Below are 27,647 nucleotides of genomic sequence, written 5' to 3'. Positions count from 1 at the left end.
AATACTTCAGCTTCAACCATAACAACGCAAGAGCACACAATAGATACAAATTCAAGGTTAATCGCACCAAACTTGATTGCAGGAAATACCGACTTCAGCAACAGAGTGGTCAATGTCTGGAATACTCTACCTGACTCTGTGGTTTCTTCCCCAAACCCCCAAAACTTTAACCTTAGACTGTTTACTATGGACCTCACCCCTTTTTCTTATATGTATCCATTTCATGTATTCGTAACTATGTTTATATTTATACCTGTTATCTTGTTAGCAATTGACAAATCAAATAAACTAAATAAATAAAAACTTCAGAAACAACTTGATTTTGAAATGTTTTGCCTCGTCCTGCAATCCCTGTAAGGATTCTAAACTGGATGGAGACATTGTCTTGAGTGAGCCACTTCTTTGTTTATGGAGAAATAGATTTACCTTCGCCCTCAAGGACCGTTCTGCTTCCAACTCTTCTTCCAGCTCTTCAATTCGAGCCTACGAAAAGGAAGAACTCCATGAGGTGTAAAGCAATGGTTACAGGAATTGGGTATGTCTAGTTTAATTGAAAAGAAGGACGATGGGTGACATAATAGCAGCCTTCCAATATTTGAGGGGCTGCCACAAAAAGAGGGGGTCATGGTCAACCTATTCTTCAAAGCTGGAATAATGTCCATCTGTCTTTCTCTCCCCTACCTGGTGTTCCTTCAGTTTTCTCTGAAGGGTGGAGTTCAGAGCCTGCTCATCTTCCAACCTGGAGTTGATGGAATTGATCTCTAAGTCTCGCCTGGAAGAGAAGATACATCAGGCTTAATCAATGACTCTGTGGATGTGTAAGTGTCTATGGAGGTTCTCCATCATCCAGGTCCTGGCTGTCCCAAAGTTGCTTTTTCAAGAGGCAACTGGTCTTTCTGGTTTGTCCTTTGAAGATGTTTTGCTTCTCATCCAGGAAGCTTTTTCAGCTCTAACCTGAAGGAGCTTCTTGGATGAGAAGCGAAACACCTTCAAGGAAAAAACAGAAAGACCAGGTGCCTCTTGGGACTGTAGACTGTGGATGTGTAGCTTCAAACATCATATTAAAGCTTGCATTCAGGTTCACAAACCATGATTGGGATGTTCCCACAAAGTGTTACACTCAAATAAACTATGGTTGGTTTTTGCAGCCTCCTGAACCACGAAATATATACCCAGCCACCATTTTAGCTTAGCTTGTGAGAATACATCCAGAAAGCAGTAGTAATCAAGATCAAACTTCCCAATCTGGTCCCCTCCAGGAATGTTGGACTACATTTGCCAGAATTCTCCAGACATCAACCCCCATCTAGGCCAGTTCAGTCAAGTGGTTTGTTCTACAAACCAAGGGTTCATGTGAAAGGAAGTGAGGGCCACTTACTTCTTCACCACCTCTTCCAAGTCCAGCTTAGTCCTCTCCATTTCGTTCAGATTTTCGATGGTCATCTTCAAGTCACCCTCTGCTTTGCGACGGGCCTTTTCAACCTCAGCACGGATTTTCTTCTCTTGTTCCCAGTTGTCTTCCAACTGGTTGAGGCAAGCCAAGGAACCAGAAATGTAAAAAGGAACCATTTACAACCAAGGAAACGTAACAACGATACAAAAATCACCGGGTTGCAAAACCGGTATTGAGGTCCTAGAACAAGGACGTCAACCTTGATTTCATCAGGGTTGTGTTTGACCTTGGGGGAGGGAAGGCTGGCAGCGTGGCTGGGGTGGACATGGCCAGATCGATGTCACTCATGTTGGAGGCACCTGTGGGGCCCAAGCAAGGCCGGGGGGGATCCTCCTGCAGCCCTCTGCCAGTGAAAACAGAGCACAGGGATGCAGGAGGCCATCGCAGCAGAAAACGGAGTTCGGGAGAGTTGCACGGGCAGATTTAAGCACCCCACTGGACGGGTCTGGCCCACGGGCCTTGAGTTTGACACCCCTGTCCTAGAAAGAGTTTAAAGAGGATAAAGAGTGTCATGCCCCTGTTGGAATCTGATTCTGAGGGGGAGGTCGAGCAGGGGGTGGGAGTGTGGCTTCGGTGGCTGTGGAAGAAATGGAGGAAGGGCACCGTCTGGCTGGGCATTCAGAGGAAGACCCGGGCCCACCCCCTCTGCATCCTAGGGAACGCAGGGAGGAACGGAGAAAGGAGCAACGTGAGTTATATGGGTTACAGGGGAGAAAAGGGCACTGATCGCCTTTATTAGTTGTAGCTGGGAAAACAGGATTTAAAAAGGGCGTTTGCACACAGCACCTTGCTGGAAGCAAAGTGTGAATTATCTTTGTTTCTCAAGTCTTATCTGGGTTCTGACATCCTCCCACCTGTGTGTCTTTTGTTATCTTTTGAAGTCTTCCATCCCTTATCCTGCCCTGTCTTGTTAATTGCTGCAGCGTGGTTTGTGTTGGTTTTTATTTACAATTTAGATGTACTTTGGGTTTGGATGGAATTTCTTCCCTTTAAAAACTGTTCTTGGGAGAGTTTTTTCTCCAGCCGATGATAACTGGACATTGGGGGCCAAGTTGGAGGTATCAAAGGGACTTGACCTACTTTTGGGACTTGGTTGCTTTTGTGCCACACCCCTTTGGGTCATCACAAAGAGGTTTGGAGGTCAAACTATATAATTAATGGTTAAGGGAACTAAGTACATCTAGTTTAATAAAGAGCAGGACTAGGGGTGACATGATAGCACTTTCCCAAAGGGCTGTCACAGAGAAGAGAGAGTCAATTTATTTTCCAAAGCACCTGAAGGCAGGACAAGTAACAATGGATGGAAATTAATCAAGGAGAGAAGCAACCTAGAACTTAACAATGAGAAGAATTAATCAGTGGAATGACTTGCCTTCAGAAGTTGTGGATGCTCCAACACTGGAGGTTTTTAAGAATTGGACAACTATTTGTCCAGGATAGAATAAGGACTCCTGCTTTGGGAAGGGGGGTTGAACTAGATAGAAGACCTCCGAGGTTCCTTCCAGCCCTACCCTTTGTAAAAAGGCCACTGCAATCTCTCCATACAAACCCTTTGCTTGAAAGTCTGCTCCAACCCCTGCGGAATGAGAAGGCAATGCTGACCTCGTTTATCTGAGTGTTGAGTTTACTGTTGCTTTTCGTCAGATGGTTCACTTTGTCTTCCTCAGCTTGAAGGTCATCAAGCGTTTTCTGCAAAGAAGGAAGAACATCGTAAGGAGAAGATGCCAAGTTGGAGAAACAGCTCAAAGGGAAGCCAAAGACGCCCCTTTTGCCACAATTAAAATCTCAAATGACAACCATGTCAAAAAAAGGTTACCAAGAACACCGCACGGTTTCAACGGATGAAGCCATAACCGCTCAACAACCCTGGGATTGGTTTAATGACCGTGGTGAAAAGGTAATAAAATCAAGCCTGCCTCACTTAATAACCGCACCACTTAGTCCCAAGTGTGGTTGTAAGTTGAGGGCTATCGGTGTGATGTCTTTGCATGGCGTAAATCTTTGCCTTGACCCGAAAGGTGGGATTCTGATCTATGAAAATCCGTAAGATGAGCCTGGACCTTATGTGAGTCAACGAAAAGAGTTGGTTCCTTCCCACCTGGTGTAGCTCATCCAGTGCCCTTTTCTCCTTCTGGAGTTTGGCAACCGAGTCGTCCCGGGCTTGCAGGTCGCTGGTCAAATTTCGGACTTTGTGATCAAGAGCCTTGAAAGAAGCAAGAGAAATTCATACAGAACCATCCATCCTGAGCAGACGACTAATCTAAGGATATACAGTTAGGTAGTTAGGGAGGGAGGGAAAAAGAAAGAGAGAGAGAGAAAGAGAAAGAAAGAGAGAGAGAGAGAAAGGAAGGAAAAGGGGGAGAAGGAAAGCAAAGGAGGAAGGAAGGAAGGAAGGAAAGAAAGAAGAAAGATGGGAAACAGGAAAGGAAAAGGAAAAGAAAGAAAAGGAAGGAAAAGAGGAAGAAAGATGATTGAAAAAAAAGAAAAAGAAAGAAGGAAAAGAAAGCACGAAAGGAAAATTGAAGAAACGAAGTTAGAAAAAAGAGGAGGAGGAGGAGGAGGAGGAGGAGGAAGGGGAAGGAGGAAGATGGAAGAAGACATAGTTTGATCCATCTAATATATGTACCAGTCATGGCAAGTGTGACTCTACTGGGACGTTCTCACTTCCAGAACCCACAAAGAACAACCCAAAACATGTCTTCCAAGGGCCACCACCAAGGGCAAAATGCTTACTTGTTTCTCCTTTTCAGTCTTAGCCAACGTGGTCTCCAGCCCCTCAAGGTCTCGCTTGAGATCGTTAAGCTCTGCTTCCAACTTGCGCTTGTTGGCACTCAAGGAGGCCGCTGCACTTTCTTCCTCCTCCAGGCGCTCTCCCATGTCGGAAATCTGGCTTTCCAGCTCCATCTTGGCCTTCATCATTTGAGTAAGGCGCTCTTCCGCATCGATCAGGTTCTCTTGTTCCTGAAAGGAGAATAAGAGGGGATATTGGTATTCTCTTTGTTATCCTTACTTGAATGACCATCTGTAGGAGGTAGCACTGATGGCTACCAGCCTCACTGGCTACAAAAAGAGGATTGGGTATATTGATGGAATTGACCTAAAGGAACATTTGTAGTTCAGGGTTGAACTATGGATTCCTAGGTGCTTTCTAAACTTGGTTGTTTTCTTACAGATGTTTCATTACCCAACTGGATAACACTTCTAGTGTCAGGGTTCTGGTGATTTCCCTAATTAAATTGTGAGCCTTGAGCCAAGCTTCAAAAGATTTATTAGGACCAACGTATCTGTCAGGATTCCGGCAGTTACTCCAAATAAATCATGAGCCTCGAGCCCCACTCCCAAAACTAAAGAGGATTTATTTGAAGTTAACATTCTACATCTGGCGCTAACCTGGGCATAGCCAACTCTGAGATATGTAATTCACTGTCACCCTTGATCCTGCTTCTCCCCCTACCCCTCTGGGTGTATCATCCAATGAAAAACGTCCATAGCCAAGAGTCACCAATCCTGCTCTCCAATTAGATTTTTCCTTGGCAGAAGCTTCAGCCATCGAATCAGTCTTTGAAGAAAATATGAATGGAGTGTACTTTCGATTCCACACTGCCGCCGGCTCTTTGAAACTCCCCCCCTTCTTTCTGTTGTCAACTATAAAACGTGTATACAAAATGTTTATGAGTTGACAAGGTTGGCATTAACCTACTCTGCCACATGTAATTTAAGGTCACCTGTGACCCTGTTTCCCTCCTCCCCCCGAGTGTGTCATAAATCGGATTCTCGAACAAAATGCTCATGGGCTGGGTGTCATCAATCACATTCTCCAATAAAGGATTTTTGTGGGCAGAAGATCTGGCGCCTAGGTTACAATGTTTGTAAAATAAGCATGGGATTTACTTCTGTTTTTAATTGCCGTACTGCTCCTTCAGGTTTCCCCCCCCCTCCTGCTTATGGCAACTGGAAACAGGCATAGGAATGCTTTGTGAGTTGACATCTAGCACTAATCATGTTACCGAGTTGAGTAATGAAACATTTTCAAGAAAACCACCAAGCTCAGAGAGCACCAAGGAGCCCATAGAGCACCTCCTCCTTTTCCTCCTCCCCTTTTCCTTCCGCCACCCTGCAAACACCCCTCCCTTCTAGTACTGGTGATGTCACCTAATGAAACATCTGCAAGAAACCCACCAACTTCAAGAGCACCAAGGATCCCACAGAACGGATGGAAGTCATGGAGATTAGTAGCTTTTCCCCTTAATACCATCAAAATGGTTCTGCCGTCAAAGGAAACCATTCTGTGAAAATGCCTACCATCCAAAATATCTCTAACCCCACTGACTTCTGGAGGGCACTCCTCAACATCTTATGCAACAGAAGCTGCGCATCCTTCCTTGAGGATGAATTTAGTGGACTCACAGCCTGCAGTTGGATGATCAAATCATTCTTCTCTTGGCTAAGGGTGGCCAACTTCTCCTCCAACTCCTTGACGCGGTCCATCAGTTCCTGAGTCTTGGACATGGCGTTCCTCAGCTCTTCCTCCTTTTCTTTCATCTCCTCCTCTTGGCGAGCCACATTCAGCAGAGGTTTCACCTACAGGTGGGAAACCAAAGTAGAAGATGAAACCCTCTGTGATCTCTGGCCATCTCCGAACATAGTTATGTTGTCCAAGTCTCCACCACTTTTCCATGGAATGAAAAGACCCAAGGACTGGCATTATGCTTGAGATAAAAACCAACTGGATCCCTCCAAAACACTCGCCTCTACCCCCATGTCCCTTCAAAAACTCAGACTTTCTAAGAGAACCCTTCTCAGTTTTCTATTTGCTTTATAAAGGGCATAAAATTATGTACTGACACCACTTCAGAAGATGTTTTTAATGCGCTACACGGACAGACAGGCAACACAAACCTTTGCATCCTATTTCAGAATACCCGAAGAACATGATAGCTGAAACTGTTTTGGGGATTAGATTGCTGTTCCAAATTTATTTAAAAGAGCCAGAAGAATAAAGAACGTGTTTTTTTAAAGGATCACCAAATTTTGTGAGATTTCAAGCAGCACCCAACCTATCAAGTGACATTACAACTTATAAAAACACTGTACACACATACCGAGACACACAGCCAGAGATAACAGAATTACAAACTTTGGGTAGGAGTTACCTCCACCTTTTTGGTGGAAATTAGCTCCACCTTCTTTCTCATGGACAATTAATCATATTGCCAAAAAGTGTTTCTTCTTGTCAAATAAACAGGCGGAGAATGTCTCTCCTGGTCATGGCTGCTTGTTGTCCAAAGCCATCCATTGACTAAAAACAACAACTCTCATTTTGTTTTGCTACAACCTGAAGCCCTGGGTGGGTAGCTTCTCTCTTCCTTCCACTACTGCCTCACCTTATTGTAAAGTTTCCACCATCCCCAGTAACGCATCTGCAAGAACTTGCGAATGTTTCTTTGGATCAGCATCAGGGCCAACCTGGTTTAAAAAAAAGAGAGAGAGACAAACTAAAGTTAGAAAAGAAGTAAACACGGCCCTCCAATGGCGTGATGATAAACTTATCTCTGTATTTGTGGATGCAGGAAGTTCTAAAGCCTACACAAGTAGCTTCTCAAAAGCCTGGACATAAATCTACAGTGGACATATACCAGAGGAAGACAAGTTATCCCAGTGAAATGTTGGAAATGTCATCAGACACCCGGATCCTATTACCATATATGGTGGACATGTATAGAAACTAAAAGATACTGGACAAAAATACACACAGGGTTGGAAAAAGTGATTAAACAGCATATAGATTTAAAAACCAGAGATATTTTTATTGGGGATATTGCCTGAAGGTTATAATAAAGAGATAACATCTTTGATTATTAATGTATTAACAGCAGCTAGAATTGTATTTGCACAAAATTGGAAAAATGAGAAAATTCCGACAGAGGAGGAAACGATTAAGAAAATAATGGAATGTGTGGAAATGAGTAAATTTACAATGGCAATTACAGAACAGGGAAAAAAAAGAGTATTATAAGATTTGGGGTTTATTTTATGAATGGTTAGATAGAAGAGCGAGAACCTGAAATATGTTGTAATAGTTAAAATATATTATAATCGATAAGTAATAATATGAATATAAATTAGTAAGTATTAAGATTTGTTTTTGAAAGATAATCTAGAATTGAAATTAAACTTTAATGAAAATACGATAATGGAACTATGATATAGAATGCTGATTAGAAAAAGTTGTGAATATAATTAAATAAGAAATGTATAATAATAATAGCATGAGCGCAGGATATATGTACCCAACCGACACTGTAAAATTGAAAGATGGTTTTATTTGTTGTATTTATGGTCAAAATAAAAAATAAAAGAAGAAGCCAACCTATTTGAAGAAATAGGCAAGCAGATTGAGAAGTTCCAATGCATGTCATGAATCTTTTATTGGTACAAATTCTCATTCAGATACTGTTCTGGCAGAACGTTGATCTCAGGGTAGATTTTAATGCATCATTCATTCATTCATCCATTCACAATCACAGATTAACATACTTGGAAGGACCTTGGAGGTTGTCTAGTCCAACCCCCTGCTTAGGCAGGAAACCCTACACCACTTCAGACAAATGGCTGTGCAATCTCTCCTTTAGTTTCCATCCATTGCTTCTTATCCTGCCTTCATGCGCTCTGGAGAATAGATTGACGTAGATATTGGAACACTGCTATCATGTCACCCCCTAGTCCGTCCGTCCGTCCATCCATCCATCCATCCATCCATCCATCCATCCATCCATCCATCCAATCCCTTCTTAAAGCAAAGAAGGGAAGATATAATCTATTTCCTTACCTTCTCTCCAGCATCTTCTTAAATTCAATTCTCATCAGGAAACCACGGCAGCGGCTCTGTAGCATGGTCATGATCTTGGCCAAACGCTCATCCCGCATGTCTTCCAACTTGGCCAAGATTCCAGCGCGGAAGAAGACCTGTGAAAACAATGGACTTATGTACACAAATCCATTCACAAGATCAAGTCGTAAGAACCAGCTCCCTAAACTCTCCTGGGTCCATGAGGATTGAAAGATGAGAAGAGAAGGGAGAAGAGAAGGGCCCACCCCAAGCTGACCACCAATGAAAAGGGGAAAGTCGATGAACTTCCAGCACAACTGTCTTGTCCTGAAGGAAAGAAACCGGTCTTAGTACCTTAGTGTGTCCAATTTTGTACTCATTTTCTCCAAGGTCAAGAGATGCCAGAAGAAGTTCAGAGGCTTTCTTGTTGTCCACAAAGCCTTGAGGAATGACGTTGGGATTTAGCACATAATACCTGACATTAAGACAACACAAACAGGAATTATTGGGTCTGGATGAGATTTTGGGATGTCAAGGTCCCAACACACCAAGGATGGAGGAAAGGGTCAACCCTATCACCTTTGCTTGAACTCGGGGTATTGCAGCCTGTTGGGGAACCCTTTGCGGCAAATACGGATACCTTCCAGGACACCGTTGCAGGACAATTGATGCAAGATCAGATGAGCGTCCACCACACCTGTAGAGACACAAAGCCGGATGACCATCTTTCCCCAACCATCACAAGAAGTTCTGCAAGGCAGTGGCTTGCATGGATTTGCTCAAGCTTTCTTCAGCTTGGTGACCAAGATGGCAGCTATCTCACCCTTTTGATCTGGATCTTGACTTGACTCTCTTGTCTTGGTGAGTGTTTTTCTGCCTTGTTCTGGAATACAATGCTACACTGCCCTTAACCATGGGTGCAACCTATTATACATTATGCTGAAGCATGCCCTGTTTAATCGTGATTTACTGAATCAGATATTTTAACTAACATTTTGCACATCACATCAAGCATCAATGCGTTTTCTAACCTCAACGGCTGGCTAAAGCCAAACAAACCATCTCACATCATGGTAAGCCATATAAGGGGGTTGGTTTGTGTGTGGCTTGGTGTGAAGTGGATCCTAACTTTTGTAGTTTGCAAACTATACTTCGTGGTTTAACCTCTCACGCAGTCCAACAAGAGACAAGTCAATGAAGGCATACAGTAGTTAAATATGTTATCTAAATATTTTCCTCTGGATCTTTTAATCCTTTATTTGCACTGGAACCCATTCTTCTTTTTTCTCCAGTTTGGCAGTACAGCTAAGGCTTAGCAGAAATCCATCTTTTAGTATTGCAATCCGTAAAGCAGTGAAAACCCTTAGATTCGGCTCCAGAAAGGTGCTTGAAAGTCTGCAGGATTGAGAACAAAGCATCTATCTGGAACCCTTCAAAGCACCCGTGTCTTTTCTTAAGTCACCCGCTGTATGTAGGGCATTTCCCAAAGAGAAAAATGGACCTGGTTTGCTTGTTTAAGAGATGAAAAATGATGGCTTCAACTCACATACCAGATTGCTTGAACTCATTGGGCACAATGCAGCGGACAAAATGGGGAGAGGTACTGTGCAAAGTGGCCATCAGCTTGTTGAGCTGCTCCTGAAATACACAGAGAAGTAAGGAAGGAAGGAAGGAGAAAAGGGAAGAGGAGGAGGAGGGAGAAGAAAAAGGAGGAGGGGAAGGAAGGAAGGAAGGAAGGAAGGAAGGAAGGAAGGAAGGAGAAAAAGAAGAGGAGGAGAAGGAGAAGGAAGGAAGGAGAAAAGAAGAGGAGGAGAAGGGATGAAGGAAGGAGAAAAAGAAGAGGAGGAGGAGGAGGAGGAAGGAAGGAAGGAAGGAAGGAAGGAAGGAAGGAAGGAAGGAAGGAAGGAGAAAAGAAGAGGAGGAGAAGGAGAAGGAAGGAAGGAAGGAAGGAAGGAGAAAAAAAGAGGAGGAGAAGGGATGAAGGAAGGAGAAAAAGAAGAGGAGGAGGAGGAGGAGGAAGGAAGGAAGGAAGGAAGGAAGGAGGGAGAAAAAGAAGAGGAGGAGAAGGAGAAGGAAGGAAGGAAAGAGAAAAAGAAGAGGAGGAGGAGAAGGAAGGAAGGAGAAAAGGAAGAGGAGGAGGAGGAGGGAGGAGGAGGAAAAGGGAGGAAGGAAGGAGAAAAGGAAGAGGAGAAGGGAGGAGGAGGAGAAGGAAGGAAGGAAAGAAGGAAAAAAGGAAGAGGGGGAGGAGGGAGAAGGAAGAGGCAGAGGAGAAGGAAGGAAGGAGAAAAGGAAGAGGAGGAGGGGGGAGGAGGAGGAAGAGGAGGAGGAGGAGAAGGAAGGAGAAAAGAGGAGAAGGAGGAGGAGAAGGAAGGAAGCAGTTAGAAAGAGATGTTAATCAATATCCGTGGGGCTTAGCTGGGAAGCAGTTATAACAACAGTGCTGGTAAAAGCTGAAGGAAGCATTAAGGAGGCACAGAATGCTCCTTGTAAGATATGGTCTCCTTCAGAAACAGGAGCCACTGAGTGTGTCACTTACCCTGTAGAAGTTGGAGACGGTCATGAAGGAGGCCCCCCTTTTCTGCTTCTTGCTCCCCGAAGCTGAGGACAGCATTGAAAAGCAAGTGATTCAACGGGAACACACCAAGAGAGAACAGTCGACCTACAGAACGGGACACCTGGCCCCGGTTGACTCACCATGGCCTACTGGCTGCAGGACAACTCAACACCGGACAATTCAACACGGGGTCATTGGAGAGAGGGACAAGCTCACCCCAGCCTGGAGGGCTTCTCGCTGGAGAAGGTTCAAAACCAAAGCAAGACAAGGTCCGTTGCAGTTCACTTGTCCTTCTTTTCAGTTGAATTGTCCTCTGGTGCAGTGGTTTCCAACCAGTGGGCCAGGGACCACTGGTGGCCCGTGAGAAAATTTTGGTGGTCCACAGAGAAATGTCATCCCCCCCCAAAAGCAATTAATCCAGGCGGTGTGGGAATGCAAGGCTTGTGTCACTTGCATTGTGAACAAGAGGAGGTAGTGGGGGGGGGGAAGGGTAGAGGGGGGGGCTGCTGCTTTTTGCTTCTTTCTTCTTCTGCTTTTGGCTGCACGCAAGGAAAGCAGCCAAAGTCTTTCTTTCTCTCCCCCAAACTCCGCCACAAATGAGTCTTTGGGACCCTGCAAGGCCTCCTGCTCCAAGAGGCTGCACCGGCAAAGACTCCTTTCTGGCGGAGTTTGTGGGAGAGAAAGAAAGACTTCTGCAGCTTCTGCTGCTTTCCTTGCATGAAGCCAAAAGTCTCTCTCTCTCTCTATCTCTCCCCTTGAGAACGGAGCTGCAGATTGTATCCTGCAATCCCAAATAAAGAACAATCGAAGAAAAAAACGGGAAAACGGGGTGGAGAATTTTCCTGCAGACATTTTTGGGAGGATTTTCCACAGGGTCTCTAGTCTGCAGGATTTAAAATTATGAGTTTGGTGGTCCCTGAGGTCCAAAAGGTTGGCGACCCCTGCGATCTGGCATTTTGGCCGTGACGACTTATCCCCCAGTGAGTTGAATTGGCCGGGGCAAGTTGGCCTTGATCCGCCAATATCTTCAGTGATTGGCCAACCTGTCAATTCCTGTTTATTCCCAACTTTTCTTTCTGCCCATCTGTCCAATTTAGTGCCTTTCCATTCTCGTTTTTTTCCATTCCTTTTGACCCACGTCAAGAGGCTTTCAATCAAATTTATCCTTATCTCACACACGCACACCCCAAATATCCCAGACATGCACATTTTTGTTTGCAGATTTTCATGCAAACCATTTTCTCTTCTGTAATGGTTTCCTGCATATTACTCTTATTAATTATCTATTTTCAGGCACAGATAAATAAGTATTTTTGGTGATATTCACTACCAGGAGGCACCCCGTAACTGAGATTGTCCTTAGTGAGACTTCTCGTGTGTAAACAGTTATTTCTATGGGATTCAGGCAGGAATTGAACTCACACAATTGCACTCTGTGGCCTAGATGGCTCCTAGAGCTGATGTACTGTCCATATTGATTGATTGATTGATTAAATTTATATGCCACTTATGTCATTACTCAAAGCAACTTAGATGATGTACTGCTCTACAGCAGAGGTCTCCAACATTGTCTAATTTAAGCCTTGTGGACTTCAACTCCCACAATTCCTCAGCCGCTCTCCAACCATGGCAACTTGTGGGCTGCAATTCCCAGAATTCCTCAGCCAGCAATGCTGGCTGAGGGACTCTGGGAATTGAAGTCCACGCGTCTTCAAGTTGACAAAGTTGGAGAACCCTGCTCTACAGGATGACGGGATCTCAATGAGGGCAACAAAAGAGCTACATACCTGCGGCCTCTTCTTCTTTGAAAAGAGTGCAGAGCAAAGCCATGGAAGACTTCTGGAACAAGCCCACCACCGTTTCATTCAGGGGGTCCTTGTTTTTCTCCAGCCAACCGGTGATATTATAACCCACCTGGATTGAAAAAAAAGGAAGAAGGAGAAGGCATGAAGGAATCATGACTACAACCCACGGGGAAGTCATCTCATCATCCTTCACTAGTGGCAGAAGATAAACAAGGAAGGGTTCAACCCAAGAAAGTCCAGTTGACTTTTGGACACCCATGACCTGGATGATGGAGAATCTCCATAGACCCTCAGGCTACAACCTTGTCCACAGGGTCAACTGAGTGGTGCAGATAGGTGTGGAGCCTTCTTGGAACTGTTGAAAGGCCTGTGTTGTAGAGCTGTGCTACACCCATTTGCACGACTCAGGTAAGCCTGAGGACACAAGACAAACCTCCAGGTGGCCTCAGCAACCCTTTAAAAGGATGCAAATGACCAGCTCTGCCTGCAAGGAGTCTAAATCCTTTCCTTCCCCACCATGCAGTCAGAGCTGAAGAAGCCTCTTAGACGAGAAGCAAAACGTCTTCAAAATCAAATAAGGAAGTCCACTTGCCTCTTGGAAACAAAACCCACATTTGGGACAACTATGACCTGGGTGACGGAGAATCTCCATGGACAGCTCCCTCTAATTATATCCTCCACGTCTTTTAGAAGCAAATTCCATCCAATGCAAAGACCCCGTTATTCTTCCGCTATGCTTCTTGCTTTGTACTCACCGTGCCAGCGTAGTGAACCAGCTCAAAGTGGGCTTCTGCCCCTTTGCCCTTCCCCCCCTTTGGCTTCAGGAAGTTAGGGGACTTGCCCAGGTGGTTATCATACAGGGCCGCCTTGAAAGTCGCATCGCTCGCCTTGGGAAACACGCACTGCTCTTCAAGGATGGAGAAGATGCCCATTGGCTGTTGGGTGAAAGCAGACACGAGGATCAATTCATCCGTTAGTACTGATGTGCGGTTATTGGGGTTGTTTTTTTTTTTCACAGTCTAAGCTTTGGGGGGTTTTCAATAAAAGATCACATACAATCTCACTCCGTGTAGGTCCTGATCCTTCTTGATCAGAAGAAACTCTTCCAAAGATGGTATAGCTAGCTAGCTAGATGATAGAGATAGATAGATAGATAGATAGATAGATAGATAGATAGATAGATAGATAGATAGATAGATAATAGATAGATAGATAGATAGATAGATAAATAGATAGCTAGACAGACAGACAGAGGATAGACAGATAAGATAGATATAGACAGACAGACAGGATAGGATAGGATAGGATAGGATGGGATGGGATGGGATGGGATGGGATAGGATAAATAGATGATAAATGATAGATAGATAGATAGATAGATAGATAGATAGATAGATAGATAGATAGATAGATAGATAGATAGACAGACAGACAGGATAGATAGATAGGATAGGCAGGCAGGCAGGCAAACAGAGATAGAGTAGATAAGAGACATATAAAAATAGATAGATGGATAGATATAGAACACAGAGATACAGATCAGGAAGAGAGAGAGAGAGAGAGAGAGAGATAGCGAAGAGAGAGAAAGAGAGAGAGATGATAGGCAGGCAGGCAGACAAACAGATAGATAGATAGAGACAGATAAAAGTAGGTAAATGGATAGATACAGAACACAGATACAGACAGATGATAGACAGATGATAGATAGATAAAGGAAGGAAGGAAGGAAGGAAGGAAAAAAGGAAGGAAGGAAGGAAGGAAGGAAGGAAGGAAGGAAGGAAGGAAGGAAGGAAGGAAGGAAGGAAGGAAGGAAGGAAGGAAGGAAGGAAGGAAGGAAAAATGCTTGGAACGCATATTACCCGAGGTCAGGATTGAAAACAACAACAATGGCAAGAAAGACCTCAAAGCAGCCTTCAACCTATCTGGAGACCCCCAGGTTGCTTCTGTGGGGGAGGGTTACCTTTTCCAGAAGCTCAATGCAAGCCTGGAGATCGAGACCAAAGTCAATGAAGACCCAGTCGATGCCTTCTCGCTTGTATTCCTCTTGCTCCAACACAAACATGTGGTGGTTGAAAAACTGTTGCAGCTTTTCGTTGGTGAAGTTGATGCAGAGCTGTTCAAAGCTGTTGAACTGCAAGAGGAGGAAGGCGACAGGTTACTCACAACTTCCTACCCTTGAGGCTTACTGTTGCCTCTTTTGCTTCAGAAGTTGTACAACGAAAGAGGGTTTCGCTTTACAAGCTGTAACGGAACCTGGTTGTAAAACAGGCCGGCCCTGTGAGTTAATCCATGTTCCTTGCGGCGGCCAATAAATGAAACCATGGCTTGCCAACAACCAGAAGCAATTAGCAGCTTTCAGCGAAACTGTAGTACAAACAATGGGGTCAGCCATGACTGAAGCATGTTGCAAACGACTGTAAACATGCATGCAAACATCCATGAACACCAACTGGCAGTCAGATGTTCTTTTATTTGACAACATACAGACAGACGGAACCCCAGTTTCAATTGGGAAAATGTGACCATCCTAAACCAGGCCTAGCCCCAAATGCCAGGGAATGTCTAGAAGCCTGGCACCCTGACGAATCAACCATCAACAGACACATAGAGGTTAACAACATCTGCAGACTGTGCAAAAGGGACTTTATCCCCCAGCCCAAAAGAGAATAAAAGATCCCAGCACCTCTCAGCAACCAGCAACCAGATCAGCATAGATCAGAGGTCCCCAAACCTGGAAACTTTAAGACTTGTGGACTTCAACTCTCAGAATTCTCCAGCCAGTCATAAGTCTTAAAGTTGCCAAATTGGTTGACCTCTGGCAAAGGTGAACTTCACGGTTAACATCAGACCAACAACCAAGTAAACAATACCCCAATCAAGAAACTGCCAAAGACCCAACAGTAAAGGGCCCAACCAAAGAATCTTTAAGACCCCCACCACATCCACACAGACAGGCAACCCACCAGAATATGAACTGGCAGCTAATCCCACTCCTTATTAGCACTGATGATATTACCTAGTTGGGTCATGAAATGTTGTGGTTCACCAGCAGCAGGTGCAGACAGCTGAGGTCTCAGAGAGGGAGGACTCCGGTGAGGGTCCTGCGTGCGATGCAGGGATGGGGCCAGGACCATCAGGGAGCGAAGTGCTGCCTTCGGAGATGGTGGAGGCTGGCAGCAGTGAGGAAGAGGTCCCTGAGGAGCCTGTGCTCAGTGCGTGTGCATGCAGGGCTGCTCGAAGGAAAGAGCAGCTACAGCAGCACGGGCGATTTGGGAATAAGGCTGCAAGGTAATGGCTCCTCCCTTAAGAGATAAAAGCCAGCTGAGAACCCGGAGTTCTTTGCAGGAAGCAAAGACGTTTTTGCACTCAAGCCTTGTGGAAGTTCGAAATATCTTGGCTGGTGTTTGGAGACTCTTTGTGTTTGAAATATTTCTTAGTAACTTTATCTGGTGTTCATGGCAGCCTTGCACAACCTTGGCAAGGCTCATTCTTATCTGAGACAATTCGTTTGAAATAGCCTTTTCATCGTGAAGGAACGGAATTTGTAAAGAATCATTCAAAGGTTTTGCTGTTACCTCTGTTTGGTGTTTGTTTCCTTGGAACCAGGGTTGGGTCAGAACATGAAATGTCCGTAAGAAAACAAGCAAGCTCAGAGGGCACCAAGGAGCCCTCACATGACCCTTTGCCAAGCAAGAAGGGAGTTTCATTTTCATGCTTGGTTGGGGATCAAATCTGCTTTACCAGCTGACCCCACCAAAAACCCAAGGTAGATTGGAGGGCTGAGGGACAGTAGAAGTCTAGCTATTGATGGCAAGCTGGAAAATGTGGAAGGTGTTGTCTTGGTGCCAATGTAACAGAATGGGTGGGACATTGATGACTTTCATTCTACAAGCCGGGTTTTTTGGGGGCGGTGGGGGGGGGTTGTCCCCCAACTCTGAATCGTGTGCAATAAAAAAAATCATTCATGGCTTCTGGGTACCTCAAAGATCTCAAAACCAGCGATATCCAGGACGCCAATGAAGAACTGCCGCTGCATCTTGGTGTCCAGGGTTTTGTTGATCCTGACCACCAGCCACTTAAACATCTTGTCGTAGACGGCTTTGCCCAGGGCGCCAACGGAGTTCTGGCATTGGTCCATGTTCTGCCCCTTCTGCACAAACTCATTGCCTACTTTCACCCGGGGTCTGGTAATCCCCTTCTGAAGGTCTCCAGAGTTCAGGCCCATGAGGTGGGCGACTTTGTCAGCCACTGCCAAAAGATCAAAACGGAGACATTTATTGATTGATCGTTTCAGGGGTGGGATTCTACAGGTTCACACCTATTCTCTAGAACCGGTTGTTAACATTCTAAGCAGTTCAGAGAACTGGTTGTTAGAAGAAATTACTGGGCTAATCCTGTAAGGAAGGCAGGAAGGAAACATTCTGGTGTTGCTTACAGAAACTGCCTCTCTGTTAACCCTTATTACATTCTTGGCAAGACTAGACTTCCTGTCTCTGGAACCTCTCTGGAGTTTTTTCCCCCTTTTGCTGGTACTTTGCTTGTGTGGAGGGACCATTCAAAGTTACAATGGCACCAAAAAAAGTGATTTATGACCCTTTTTCACACTTACGACTGTTGCAGCATCCCCACAGTCATGAGAGGCCAGGCAAGGAGATGCGTGCCTCGATGTGAGGGATGTTGAGTTGGCCATGCCCAGCCAGTCACATGACCACCAAGCCATGCCCACCAACTAAGCCACGCCCACAGAACCGGTTATTAAAAAATTTGAATCCCACCCCTGGATGGTTTCCATAGACCAACTCTGTGATCCCGCAGTTCTGTAACTTAATGGGGACCTTAGGACAGTGATGGCGAACCATTTTGTTGTGGTGTGCCCCCGCCCCACCCCCTTACCTGCACTGCGCATACAAGCTAGGCGGATATGACCTCATTGATGACCCTCACTCTGTCAAGGACCTCAGAGTATTCGTATCTAATGACCTAAGCGCCAGAGCTCACTGTAACAGCATTGCCAAAAAGGCATTAAGAGTTTGTAAATCTAATCTTACAAAGGTTCTCCTCTGGAAATATTGAATTGCTAACTAGGGCATACAAAACATTTGCTAGACCAATACTTGAATACAGCTCATCTGTCTGGAATCCGCACTGTATATCGGACATTAGTATTTCACAAGAAGAGTACTACACTCCATAAATAGGAACCATCCGAATTTTGATCCCATGGCCGTGTGCAATGCTCATCGTTGTGGAAACCGGTCATAAGTGACTTTTTCCAGGGCTGTTGTAACGTGGAACGCTCACTGAGCAAAGGGTTGTAAGTTGAGGACCACTGGCATTCGTCCCCACTGCGTTACCCTCGGTGGTGTCCACTTCCGCTTGTTCCTCCCTCGGCTTCTGCTTGAACTTCATGTTGCCGAAGTGCATAATGCCCCCTGTGAGTTTGTACACACTGTTCTTCTCCTCTCCGGTGAAGCCCAGGACATCGAAGGCCACCTTGGCAGAGAAGGAAGCGGGACACAAAGCTGGTTACGGGGTTTTAAGCTCAGCACGTAAGCACCGTTTTGAACGTTTTTCGCCCGTTGGCCAAGGTGGTGGCCCACACCACCTTTGAACACGTACGTCTGTGAGGAGCAGTTCTTCTCCATCATCCAAGTTTTCCACCTGGATGACCCCTTGGCTCATCCAGTGGTATTCCTTGGGATCCGGGACACACAGCAAGCTCCCTGGGGCAACAAAAGGCATGTCAGAATGGGGCATTTTTGCTCGTTGGGATGTGAAGAAAGCATTGGAAATGGCCTTGAAGGGAACATATATAAGTTTTAAAGAAATGTCTCTCTCTTTCTCTCCTTGCCTCTCTCTCTGTTCTTTCTTTCTTTCTTTCTTTCTTTCTTTCTTTCTTTCTTTCTTTCTTTCTTTCTTTCTTTCTTTCTTTCTTTCTTTCTTTCTCTTTCTGTTTCTCTTTTACTTTCTGTCTCTGTTGCTGTTGCTGTCTCTCTCTCTTTCTGTTTATCTTTCTTTCTGTACCTCTGTCTGTCTCTCTTTCTCTGTTTATCTTTCTTTCTCTCTGTCTGTCTGTCTGTGTCTCTCTCTCTCTGTTTATCTTTCTTTCTGTCTGTCTGTCTGTCTGTCTGTCTCTCTCTCTCTCTCTCTCTCTCTCTCTTTCTCTCTCTTTGTCTCTGTCTCTCTGTTTCTCTCTCTCTCTTTCTTTCTGTCTCCCTTTGTCTCCCTGTCTCTGTCTGTCTGTCTCTCTCTCTCTCTCTCTGTGTCTCTCTCTCTCTCTCACACACACACAAATTCATGAAAAATGCCCTACCAACAAGATCAGGCTTCTTGTTGGACAAGAGTTGGTAGAAGATATGATAGCCTCTTTCAGCAGGTTGTTGAGAGATGACCCTAGACTTCTCCAGGAGATCTAGAATGTAAACAAAAGCCACTTCACTTTTTAAAAGAATTAAGTTGTTATCCACTTAAAGAGGGGTTCTCAAACTTGGCAACTTTAAGCACTTGTGGACCTCAACTCTCAGAATTCCTCAGTTAGCTGGGAGATGAAGTCCACAAGTCTTAAAGTTGCCAAGTGCGGAGACCTCTGATTTAAAAGCAAGGAAATGCCGAAATTTTTCTGAAGTTTTGATTTATTTGTCAAAGTATTGGCTGATGAAATCTAGAATTTTATTTGGAGATGGAGATGATGGAGATGGATGGATGGATGGATAGATACGTAGGTAGGTAGTTAAGTAGGTAGGTAGGTAGATAATTATTAACCACATGCCAGCTAAAATGGACACAGGACTTGAGAACTGGAGGTTTGTCCTTAGAGAAATTAGAAACTTACAGCTCTCAATATCAGCGCCAGCCAGTTTTCCTGTGCTGCCAAAATGAATTCGTATGAATTTACCCTGAATAAGAAAAAATAGACTCTCGTTATTCACAACCAGAACAGCTTCCAATTTTTAAAAAAACGATCTTGATTTTAATGTACGTAGGTGTGTGAAAATCAGCTGTCTATTTAACAAGGTTGATAAGAAGCATACCCAGAAGTAACTAACTCTACTTCATTGTAGGTTTAAATTAATCTAATCTTGCAAGTCTGATAAGGCCCTTTCAGCCCCCCTCCTCTCCTGTTCGTTTTTATTTTTTATTTATTTATTTATTTTATTTATTTGTCAATTGTTTACGAGATAATAAGTAAAAGTGTATACATAATTATGAATACATGAAATGGGCACATATAAGAAAAATAAAATAAAAATAAAAGAAACAATAGGACAGGGACGGTAGGCACATTGGTGCGCTTATGCACGCCCAAGAAACTAGGGAAGGTGTTTGCCATGTCCCTTTCCTTCTTCTAGGGGCTCGTCTACCTCTTACCTGACCATGATCTTGGCGGTGGCTCTTCTTCTCCCTGTCACTCAAAGTCATTTCCAAATGACACGACGATGTCGGTGGAACGATAGGGAAAAGGGGTTTAGAATGGGGCAAAGCACCGTTTCAGAATCCAATACTTACAAAACGAGAAGAATTATTGTTCCTGGTCGTTTTGGCATTTCCGAAAGCTTCCAAGACAGGGTTGGCCTGGACGATTTGATCTTCCAGAGAACCCTGACCCAAAACAAAGCCATCCTCATCATCCTCGCTTCCCCAAAAACATTTTGTGTGTGTGTGTGTGTGTGTGTGTGTGTGTGTGTGTGTATATATTTGTTTTCTTAAGTTTTCGCGGGTACTTACATGTATGTTATTCAGCTGTCAAAAGGCTGCTACAACTTTAAAAGCACAACTACAATGACATGGGAAAATACCCGAACAAAGCTGAATAACACACACACACACACACACACACACACACACACACACACACACATATATATATATATATATATATATATATTTCATAAACATTTTGAATGCAGCGTATTGCCAGGGCATATCATTTACAGAAAAAGAAAGAAAGAACAAAAAAGAATATTAACATATATACTAACTAGCTTGATACCCGTGCTTTGCTATGAAACTATGTGATTGGAAGGAAAATAAGGGGAAAAAATTCTGCCTCTGCCTACCAGCATCCATCGGTATTCATCTGGTTAGCATCCTGTCAGTGTGTGAGAGAGTTGAGGGCTGTTTGAAAACTGAAACAGTATTTGTTGTGTGAGCAAGAAGGAGACAGCAAGGAGCCTGGGCGTGGCTTAGCTCAACTGTTCTGTACAAAAGCTGCTTGGTGCTAATGTGAAACTGAAATTCCTCTCCTCTCCTCTGTGTTTTGCCTTTGGAAGAGATTTCTTTCCAGGTGGGGAGGGGGAGTAGAACCCCTTCACATCAGAGCATGTTGATAATAATAATAATAATCATAATCATAATAATCATAATAATATAGGAAATACTACTGCTCTGATGGTCATTTCGAAAAATCCTTAGTGAGCACCTAGAAGCCAAGAGGAACATAGGGGCCAAATTTCAAGTTTGTAGGCTTTATGGTTTTGGAGATTTTGTGATGATGCGTGAGTGGTATTTCACTCTCTCTCTCTCTTTCACTATTATTAACAATAATAACAGGGAACAGAATAGTTTTGACTAGATTTCTCTTTATATTAGCTTATTTGTAAAGAAGAAGAAACATTTTGGAACGCTTAAGGATGTCGGGTTGTTTTATCAGAACAACCACTTAACCATGGTTCCAACCGCTAGTGGATAATAGACCTCAGCTCGATTTACCTGCCCTTGGGCAGAGGCTTTGCCGGTGCCTCCGATGTTGGCAAAATACTGGATGACTTTCTTCGTGTTTTCAGTTTTGCCCGCTCCGGATTCTCCGCTAGAGGTAAAGGAAGAGGATTATATATCAGTACAGGTAGTCCTACACTTACAACCATGATTTCTGCTGCTAAGCAAGACATTTTTAAAGTGAGCTTTGCCTCATTTTACAACCTTCCTTGCCACAGTGGCTAAGGGAATCACCCCCAAAATTCAGCCCAAAACTTATGTTGCTAAGCAAGACATTTATTAAGTGAGTTTCCCTCCCACCCCCCACAGCGTTAAGTGAATCCCTGCAGTTGTTAAGTTAGCCACATGGAGGGTTTCGGAGGAACCTGGCTTCCCCGTTCAGTTTGCTCATCCGAAGGTCGCAAAAGGGGACCATGTGACCCTGGGACCATCGTAAATACGAGTCAGTTGCCAAGCGTCTGAATTTCATTGGGGAAGTTGTTGGGATGCTGCAATGGTCATAGGTGTGAAAAATGGTCATCAGTCCCTTTTTTTCAGTGCTAGTGTAACTTTGGTCACTAAACAAACTGTTCTAAGTCAAAGACCATCTGTATGGTAGAGCGAAAAGGAACTTCTTCTTGTGCCATGTATCTGTCATCGGACGTTGACGATCATGTTGGCGATCCTATTTTTATCAACAGCCACACGAAAAAAGGCTGTTGAGTTTTGTCCAAACCGGTCCCTTCGATTTTGAAGCCCTGATGTTCTTCTTCTGCTTGGACCACGTTTGCCTTCCATTTTTCCTTGGAGGATTAAGTGAAGGATGCCGTATTTTTCTGGGAATCCTTCAATAGTGAGGCCTAAATGGAGTCTCACTTTTCAACACCCAGGTATTAACAAGATATCATTACAATTAGTAATTCTTCTTCTTCTTCTTCTTCTTCTTCTTCTTCTTCTTCTTCTTCTTCTTCTTCTTCTTCTTCTTCTTCTTCTTCTTCTTCTTCTTCTTCTTCTTCTTCTTCTTCTTCTTCTTCTTCTTCTTCTTCTTCTTCTTCTTCTCCTCCTCCTCCTCCTCTTCTTCCTCCTCCTCCTCCCTATCCGTCATTGGATGTTGGTGATTATGTTGGCGATCCTATTTTTATCAACAGTCACATGAAAAAGGGCTGCTGAGTTTTGTCCAAACCGGTCCCTTCGATTTTGAAATCACAATGTTCTTCTTCTGCCTGGACGTTGTTTGCCTTCGATCTTTCCTTGGAGGATTAAGTGAAGGATGCCGTATTTTTCCAGGTGTCGTATCCCATGTCCAAAATATTCTAAGTTTTGTTTTTTTTAGTGGTTTTGATGATTTCCCTTGGCTTTCCTAGGCACTTATCACCTCCTCCTTTCTGATTTTGTCAACCCAACTTATACATAACAGCCGCCTGCAAATCCATATTTCAAATGCTTCTAATCTCTTCAAGGAACCTCAAAACATTTATTCCAACAGGAAAAAACATCTTCTGCAAACAATTCTTGATGCCTGCAATAAACTTTCTCATTAGTGTCTGTTGCCAGGAAATCGATTTTAAGCTGTTCTTTTTTTATTATTAATTTGGTCGCTTATTCATACGATATGCTTTTATTTTTCTTTGTATGGTGCGTAGAGCATTAAAAACCAAGCCATTTTTATTAATATTTTAGTAGGGAATATATAGAAAGAAAAATAGGGCCACTTACGTGATAAGCATAGACTGGTTTTCTCGATCTACGGAGGAAGAGAGAAAGTGAACACTGGATAATCTGTTTTTTTCCCCTAAATCCCATGGAATTGATCAATAGCTAATTATCCAAGTAAACTCTTGAGAAGCATGAGCCTTAGGGATGGAGGTGGCTGGCCCTTGCTTGATTATAAAATTTGGGCTGGTATCCTTGTCTTTGTTTAAACAGAACAAGAGACAAAGGACCTTTACAGAACAATAGAATAAGAGTTGCAAAGGTCCTTGGAGGTCTTCTAGTCTAACCCTGGTACCTTTGGCTTTGTATAAATGGGACAAGGGACAAAAAGAGGACCTTTATAGAATAACTAGCTCTCTACCCGTGCTTCGTGACAAAACTATGTGGTCGGGTTTAGATTTGGGGCAGGAAAATAGGGCGGGCGGGGAATCTGCCTCCGCCTACCAGCATCCGTCAGTATTTATCTGGCTAGCGTCCTGTCAGTGTGTGAGAGCTGAGGTCTGTTTGGAGACTGAAAGGGTATTTGCTGCGTGAGCAATAAGGAGACAGCAAGGAGCCTGGGCATGGCTTAGCTCAACTGTTCTGTACTAAAGCTGCTTGGTGCTCTGAAACTGAAACTCCTCTCCTCTGCTTGTGTTTTGCCTTTGGAAGAGATTTCTTTTCAGGTAGGGAGGGGGAGTAGAACTCTTTGGCATCAGAGAATAATAATAATAATAATAATAATAATAATAATAATAATAATAATAATGGAAATACTCTAAATGTTCTGATGGTCACTTCAAAAAATCCTTTCTTAGTGAGCACCTAGAAGCCAAGAGGAACATACAGGCCAAATCTCAAGTTTGTAGGCTTTACGGTTCTGGAGATTTCGTGATGATATGTGAAGGGTATTTCGCGATAGATGATAGATAGATAGATAGATAGATAGATAGATAGATAGATAGTAGATAGATAGATCCATAGAAGATAGATAGATAGATAGATAGATAGATAGATAGATAGATAGATAGATAGAAGATAGATAGATAGAAGATAGATAGATAGATAGAAGATAGATAGACAGACAGACAGACAGACTAACAGCAATGGATGGGAACCTGGAGGTCATTTTGTCCAACCTGGAAGCAGGAGAACCTTTGCCATGGCAGACAAATGGTTTTCCAATCTCTTCCTAAACATCTCCAGTGTTGGATCATCCACAACTTCTGGAGGCAAGTTATTCCACTGGGTAATATGTTCTCCGAGTTAGGAAGTTTCTCCTTTAGATTCCTTCTCTCCTGGATGAATTTCCGCCCATTGCTTCTTCTCCTGCCTTCAGGTACTTTGGAAAACAGGCTGGCCACCCTATCCTCTTTGTGGCAGCCCCTCCGATATGAGAAGGCTGCTATTATGCCTTTCCCAGCCCTTCTTTTCGCTAAGCTAGACATGCCCAGATTCCTGCAACCGTTAAAGGACCTTTGAGGATCTTCTCAGCACTCACCCATAAGCATGTCGTGGTAGGCGTTGTCTGAGATGGAGAAAAGGTGAGGAGGCACCTCTGTACGCTTCTTACCCTTGAACATCTGGGCCACACGGCCCCCGTAAATGGGTAGCCACTTGTAAGGGTTGATGGTGACACAGAAGAGGCCAGAATATGTCTGAGGAGGAGAACAAGGCAGACAAGATCAGCTTCCAATCACATTTCAGCATGGTCTCGTTTAAAGAGCAGGATGACCCGACTCCGAGTCTCATCCATAAGTCTAGGAGTAACCATTACGGAGTTTAATTCCCCAGTGAATTTGCTTTATCTCTTAGTGCATGTCGGGGTTCGCCGGCAACCTGTGCAGACGGCAGCGGAATCGGACAGTGGGAAAGAACGGGGACCAGTCCAAGAGTCTAAGGAGGACTCGGATGAGGGTCCTGCATCCGATGCAGAGAGGGGGCCAGGGCCATCCGGGAGTGGGGTGCTGACTCCAAAGCCTCCAGAACCTGATAGCAGCGAGGCAGAGGAACAAGGGGAGCCTCTTCCCAGTGTGTGTGTATGCACAGAGCTTCTAGAAGGCGACAGCAGCTGAGACAAAAGGGGCGGCTTGGGAGTAAGGCTGGGAGGTGATTGCCCCTCCAGTAAGGTATAAAGGAGGTGCAAAGGTAGAGAAACCTTTGCAGGAAGCAACGTTGTTCGCTCTGTTCGGATTAAACCTTGAAGCTCTGTGTGGACTTAGTACTCTGTTTGGCTTTTTACAGTTCATTTGGTACTTTGGTTGTCGGCAGCCATTCAAAGGAGAGAAAGGTGGGTGCTTATCTCGAGGAACTGTTTGGGACTCATTATGGGCTGGGAATGAACATAATTCCCAGCCATTGAAATCAAACAAGAGTTGTTTGGACTAAGCATGTGCTTGATTAGGGTCTCAGGAAGCCTTGGTCAGAAGAGTGCAAGGGTCTGCAACCTTAAACACTCCAAAAGCCATACTTCCTGTTGTTAAGTGAGATATTTTTAAGGGAGTTTTACTCCGTTTGATGACTTTTCTTGCCACTGTTGTTAAGTGAATCACTGCCGGTGACAAGTTAGTCATCTGGTTGTTAAGCGAATCTGGCTTCCTCAATGACTTGCCTTGTCACAAGGTCGCAAAAAGGGGATCGCATGACCTTGGGACACAGCGACCGTCATAAGTAACGAGTCAGTTGCCGAGCATCTGAATTGTGACCCCATGATCCCAGGGATGCTGCAAAGGTCATAAGTGTGAAAAACGGTCACGTCAGTTTTTCCCCCCAGTGCCGCTGTAACTTCGAACTATTGTAAGTCAAGGACTGCCTGTCGTTGCCCAACTGTGCTGCAGAGTTTTGGTAACATCGGACACTGTTTTAATATCTATTGTTTTTCGTCCTGCTCTCTGGTGCAGGACAAGAAACCATGAATATCTCCCAATATTCAAATATAAAAATTTTAACATTTCTTTTTTTAAAAAAAAGAAACAAGAGTCATCTTCTTTTAACGACCCCATAATCCCCTGAGGGGTGGAGTCTGTGCAACTGAATGGAGCGGAGTGTTTACTGGCCAGATGCCCTTCCTGTTGCCGATGGGGAGTTTTTTCAGCAGATATATCCGCACTGTGCCCAAAGGGAGAAATAACTGTGTCTGCCTAGGGTCGAACTCACAGCCTCCTGATTGTGAGGCCACCACACCACACACACACACACACAGAAACAAGAATATCTCCAAAATATCTCTCCCCCTCCCTCCGAACGAAAGATGGTCCTAACCATCTCCAGGGGGTGCGTTTCCAAGCAATTCAAACGCTTCTACCCATTTTCTCCACTTACATAGATCCTCATCATAACGTAACGCTGCCGGAGGTTATCCAGGACGCTGGCTTCATTCAAGAAAGTCATATTTGCCATATCGTTGACCTGGTAGAACTTGGGTGGGTTCATCTGCTGGACATCGTCCTTCTTGACGGTGACTGTCTAAGGGGTGGTGGTAAAAAAACAAACAGCTGTGAGCCTACCAGGGATATTCTGGGGTCACACCACCCTTAAATTCACCAATGTGGAAACTCATTGTTCCTTTCTCTCTCCCGAAGATAAGAAATAGTGGGTTTAAAAGATAAGGAAGTTGATTCTGGTGAGGCACCAGGAAGAAGGTCCCTAACAATAAAGACTGTTTGACAGTAGAATAGTCTACTTTGAGAGATGGCGAACTCTCTGCAGATCAACAGATCCTGGAAGACCATCTGTCAAAGTTACTGTAATAGTGGATTCGTGCACTGGCAAGAGGTTAGATTAGATACTGTCAGGATCCTAACTATTATCCATATTCTACTGTGATTAATACGTGGAAACTTCAGCTATTAGGCACTCCATGCAATGTTCAAAACACGTCCTATCTCATCTTCCCTGCCCCTTGATTTGAGTGATCCTGCCAGGTCCCAACTTAAGAGACATACAAAGTCCAAGTGGACTTTTCCCAGTCTATCGATTTACCTGATTGGTCACCGTCTTCACCGTGACTTGTGTATCAGTTTCCGACTGGATCTCTCCAGCCAGGAAACCTTCCTTCTCGTCCTTTACCCAACAGGACTTCTTGATGTCGTACGGTTTGCTCATTGCTTCAATTTTCTCCTTCTCGCTGGGAGCCAAGAAAGGCATGGGGTCAACATCATCCCCACATTCTCCTTTGTACCCACCAGGCATGTTGGCTTGGATTCAGGCGCAGGATGGATCCAGAAAGGAAGAAAAGCTTGAGGGAAGAGTGCAACCCACAAAGTTCCTGGAAGAGAATGGGAAACTGTCTTAAGATATACATCTATCCATCCATCCATCCATCCATCCATCCATCCATCCAATCCCAGCTCTGTCTCTTATCCCTCCTGTCCTGTTCCCATGCCAAAGTCCCAACCAGGAGTACCTCTTGAAGAACCAAGACCGAAAAATGCTTTTAGATGCTGACTGGCTGGTGTCTTTTATACCATCTGATGTGTCTTGAGCTATCATTTTCTCCTAGTAAGTGCCAAGGACTTTATCAACAGAAAGCTCATTGGTCCAGGATTTTTTCTCCCTTAGGAGAGATCAAATAAAGCAAGAACTTCTTGGGAGCTTCTCCTTCCTGTCTGTCTCCTTTTA

At 44.2% G+C, this 27,647-nt stretch overlaps 1 protein-coding gene across 1 annotated transcript in view; it reads right to left on the bottom strand.

Moving 5' to 3' along the window:
- The window catches only part of MYH16 (myosin heavy chain 16), a 44,017-nt gene extending 16,370 nt beyond the window's left edge, over window positions 1-27,647 (bottom strand). The window contains exons 1-28 of the mRNA XM_087942000.1: window positions 27,433-27,647; window positions 27,009-27,294; window positions 26,349-26,492; window positions 24,529-24,685; window positions 23,052-23,079; window positions 21,351-21,447; window positions 20,148-20,240; window positions 19,474-19,537; window positions 18,955-19,053; window positions 18,261-18,364; window positions 17,996-18,134; window positions 16,621-16,889; window positions 14,602-14,772; window positions 13,397-13,576; window positions 12,624-12,750; window positions 10,819-10,880; window positions 9,833-9,920; window positions 8,862-8,979; window positions 8,637-8,757; window positions 8,283-8,419; window positions 6,838-6,919; window positions 5,861-6,034; window positions 4,187-4,414; window positions 3,552-3,656; window positions 3,056-3,142; window positions 1,379-1,524; window positions 682-772; window positions 427-483 (exon numbers count right to left, since the gene is read on the bottom strand). Coding sequence (XP_087798126.1) covers window positions 427-483; window positions 682-772; window positions 1,379-1,524; window positions 3,056-3,142; window positions 3,552-3,656; window positions 4,187-4,414; window positions 5,861-6,034; window positions 6,838-6,919; window positions 8,283-8,419; window positions 8,637-8,757; window positions 8,862-8,979; window positions 9,833-9,920; window positions 10,819-10,880; window positions 12,624-12,750; window positions 13,397-13,576; window positions 14,602-14,772; window positions 16,621-16,889; window positions 17,996-18,134; window positions 18,261-18,364; window positions 18,955-19,053; window positions 19,474-19,537; window positions 20,148-20,240; window positions 21,351-21,447; window positions 23,052-23,079; window positions 24,529-24,685; window positions 26,349-26,492; window positions 27,009-27,218 — 3,378 coding nt within the window. The 5' untranslated portion in view covers window positions 27,219-27,294; window positions 27,433-27,647. The remainder of the gene's footprint in view (window positions 1-426; window positions 484-681; window positions 773-1,378; window positions 1,525-3,055; window positions 3,143-3,551; window positions 3,657-4,186; window positions 4,415-5,860; window positions 6,035-6,837; window positions 6,920-8,282; window positions 8,420-8,636; window positions 8,758-8,861; window positions 8,980-9,832; window positions 9,921-10,818; window positions 10,881-12,623; window positions 12,751-13,396; window positions 13,577-14,601; window positions 14,773-16,620; window positions 16,890-17,995; window positions 18,135-18,260; window positions 18,365-18,954; window positions 19,054-19,473; window positions 19,538-20,147; window positions 20,241-21,350; window positions 21,448-23,051; window positions 23,080-24,528; window positions 24,686-26,348; window positions 26,493-27,008; window positions 27,295-27,432) is intronic.

Source organism: Pseudonaja textilis, chromosome 14, assembly GCF_049901715.1.
Source record: "Pseudonaja textilis isolate UNSWEBS1 chromosome 14, rPseTex1.2, whole genome shotgun sequence".
NCBI classification, from domain to species: domain Eukaryota; kingdom Metazoa; phylum Chordata; class Lepidosauria; order Squamata; family Elapidae; genus Pseudonaja; species Pseudonaja textilis.
This window is presented reverse-complemented; position numbering and strand designations above follow the sequence as displayed.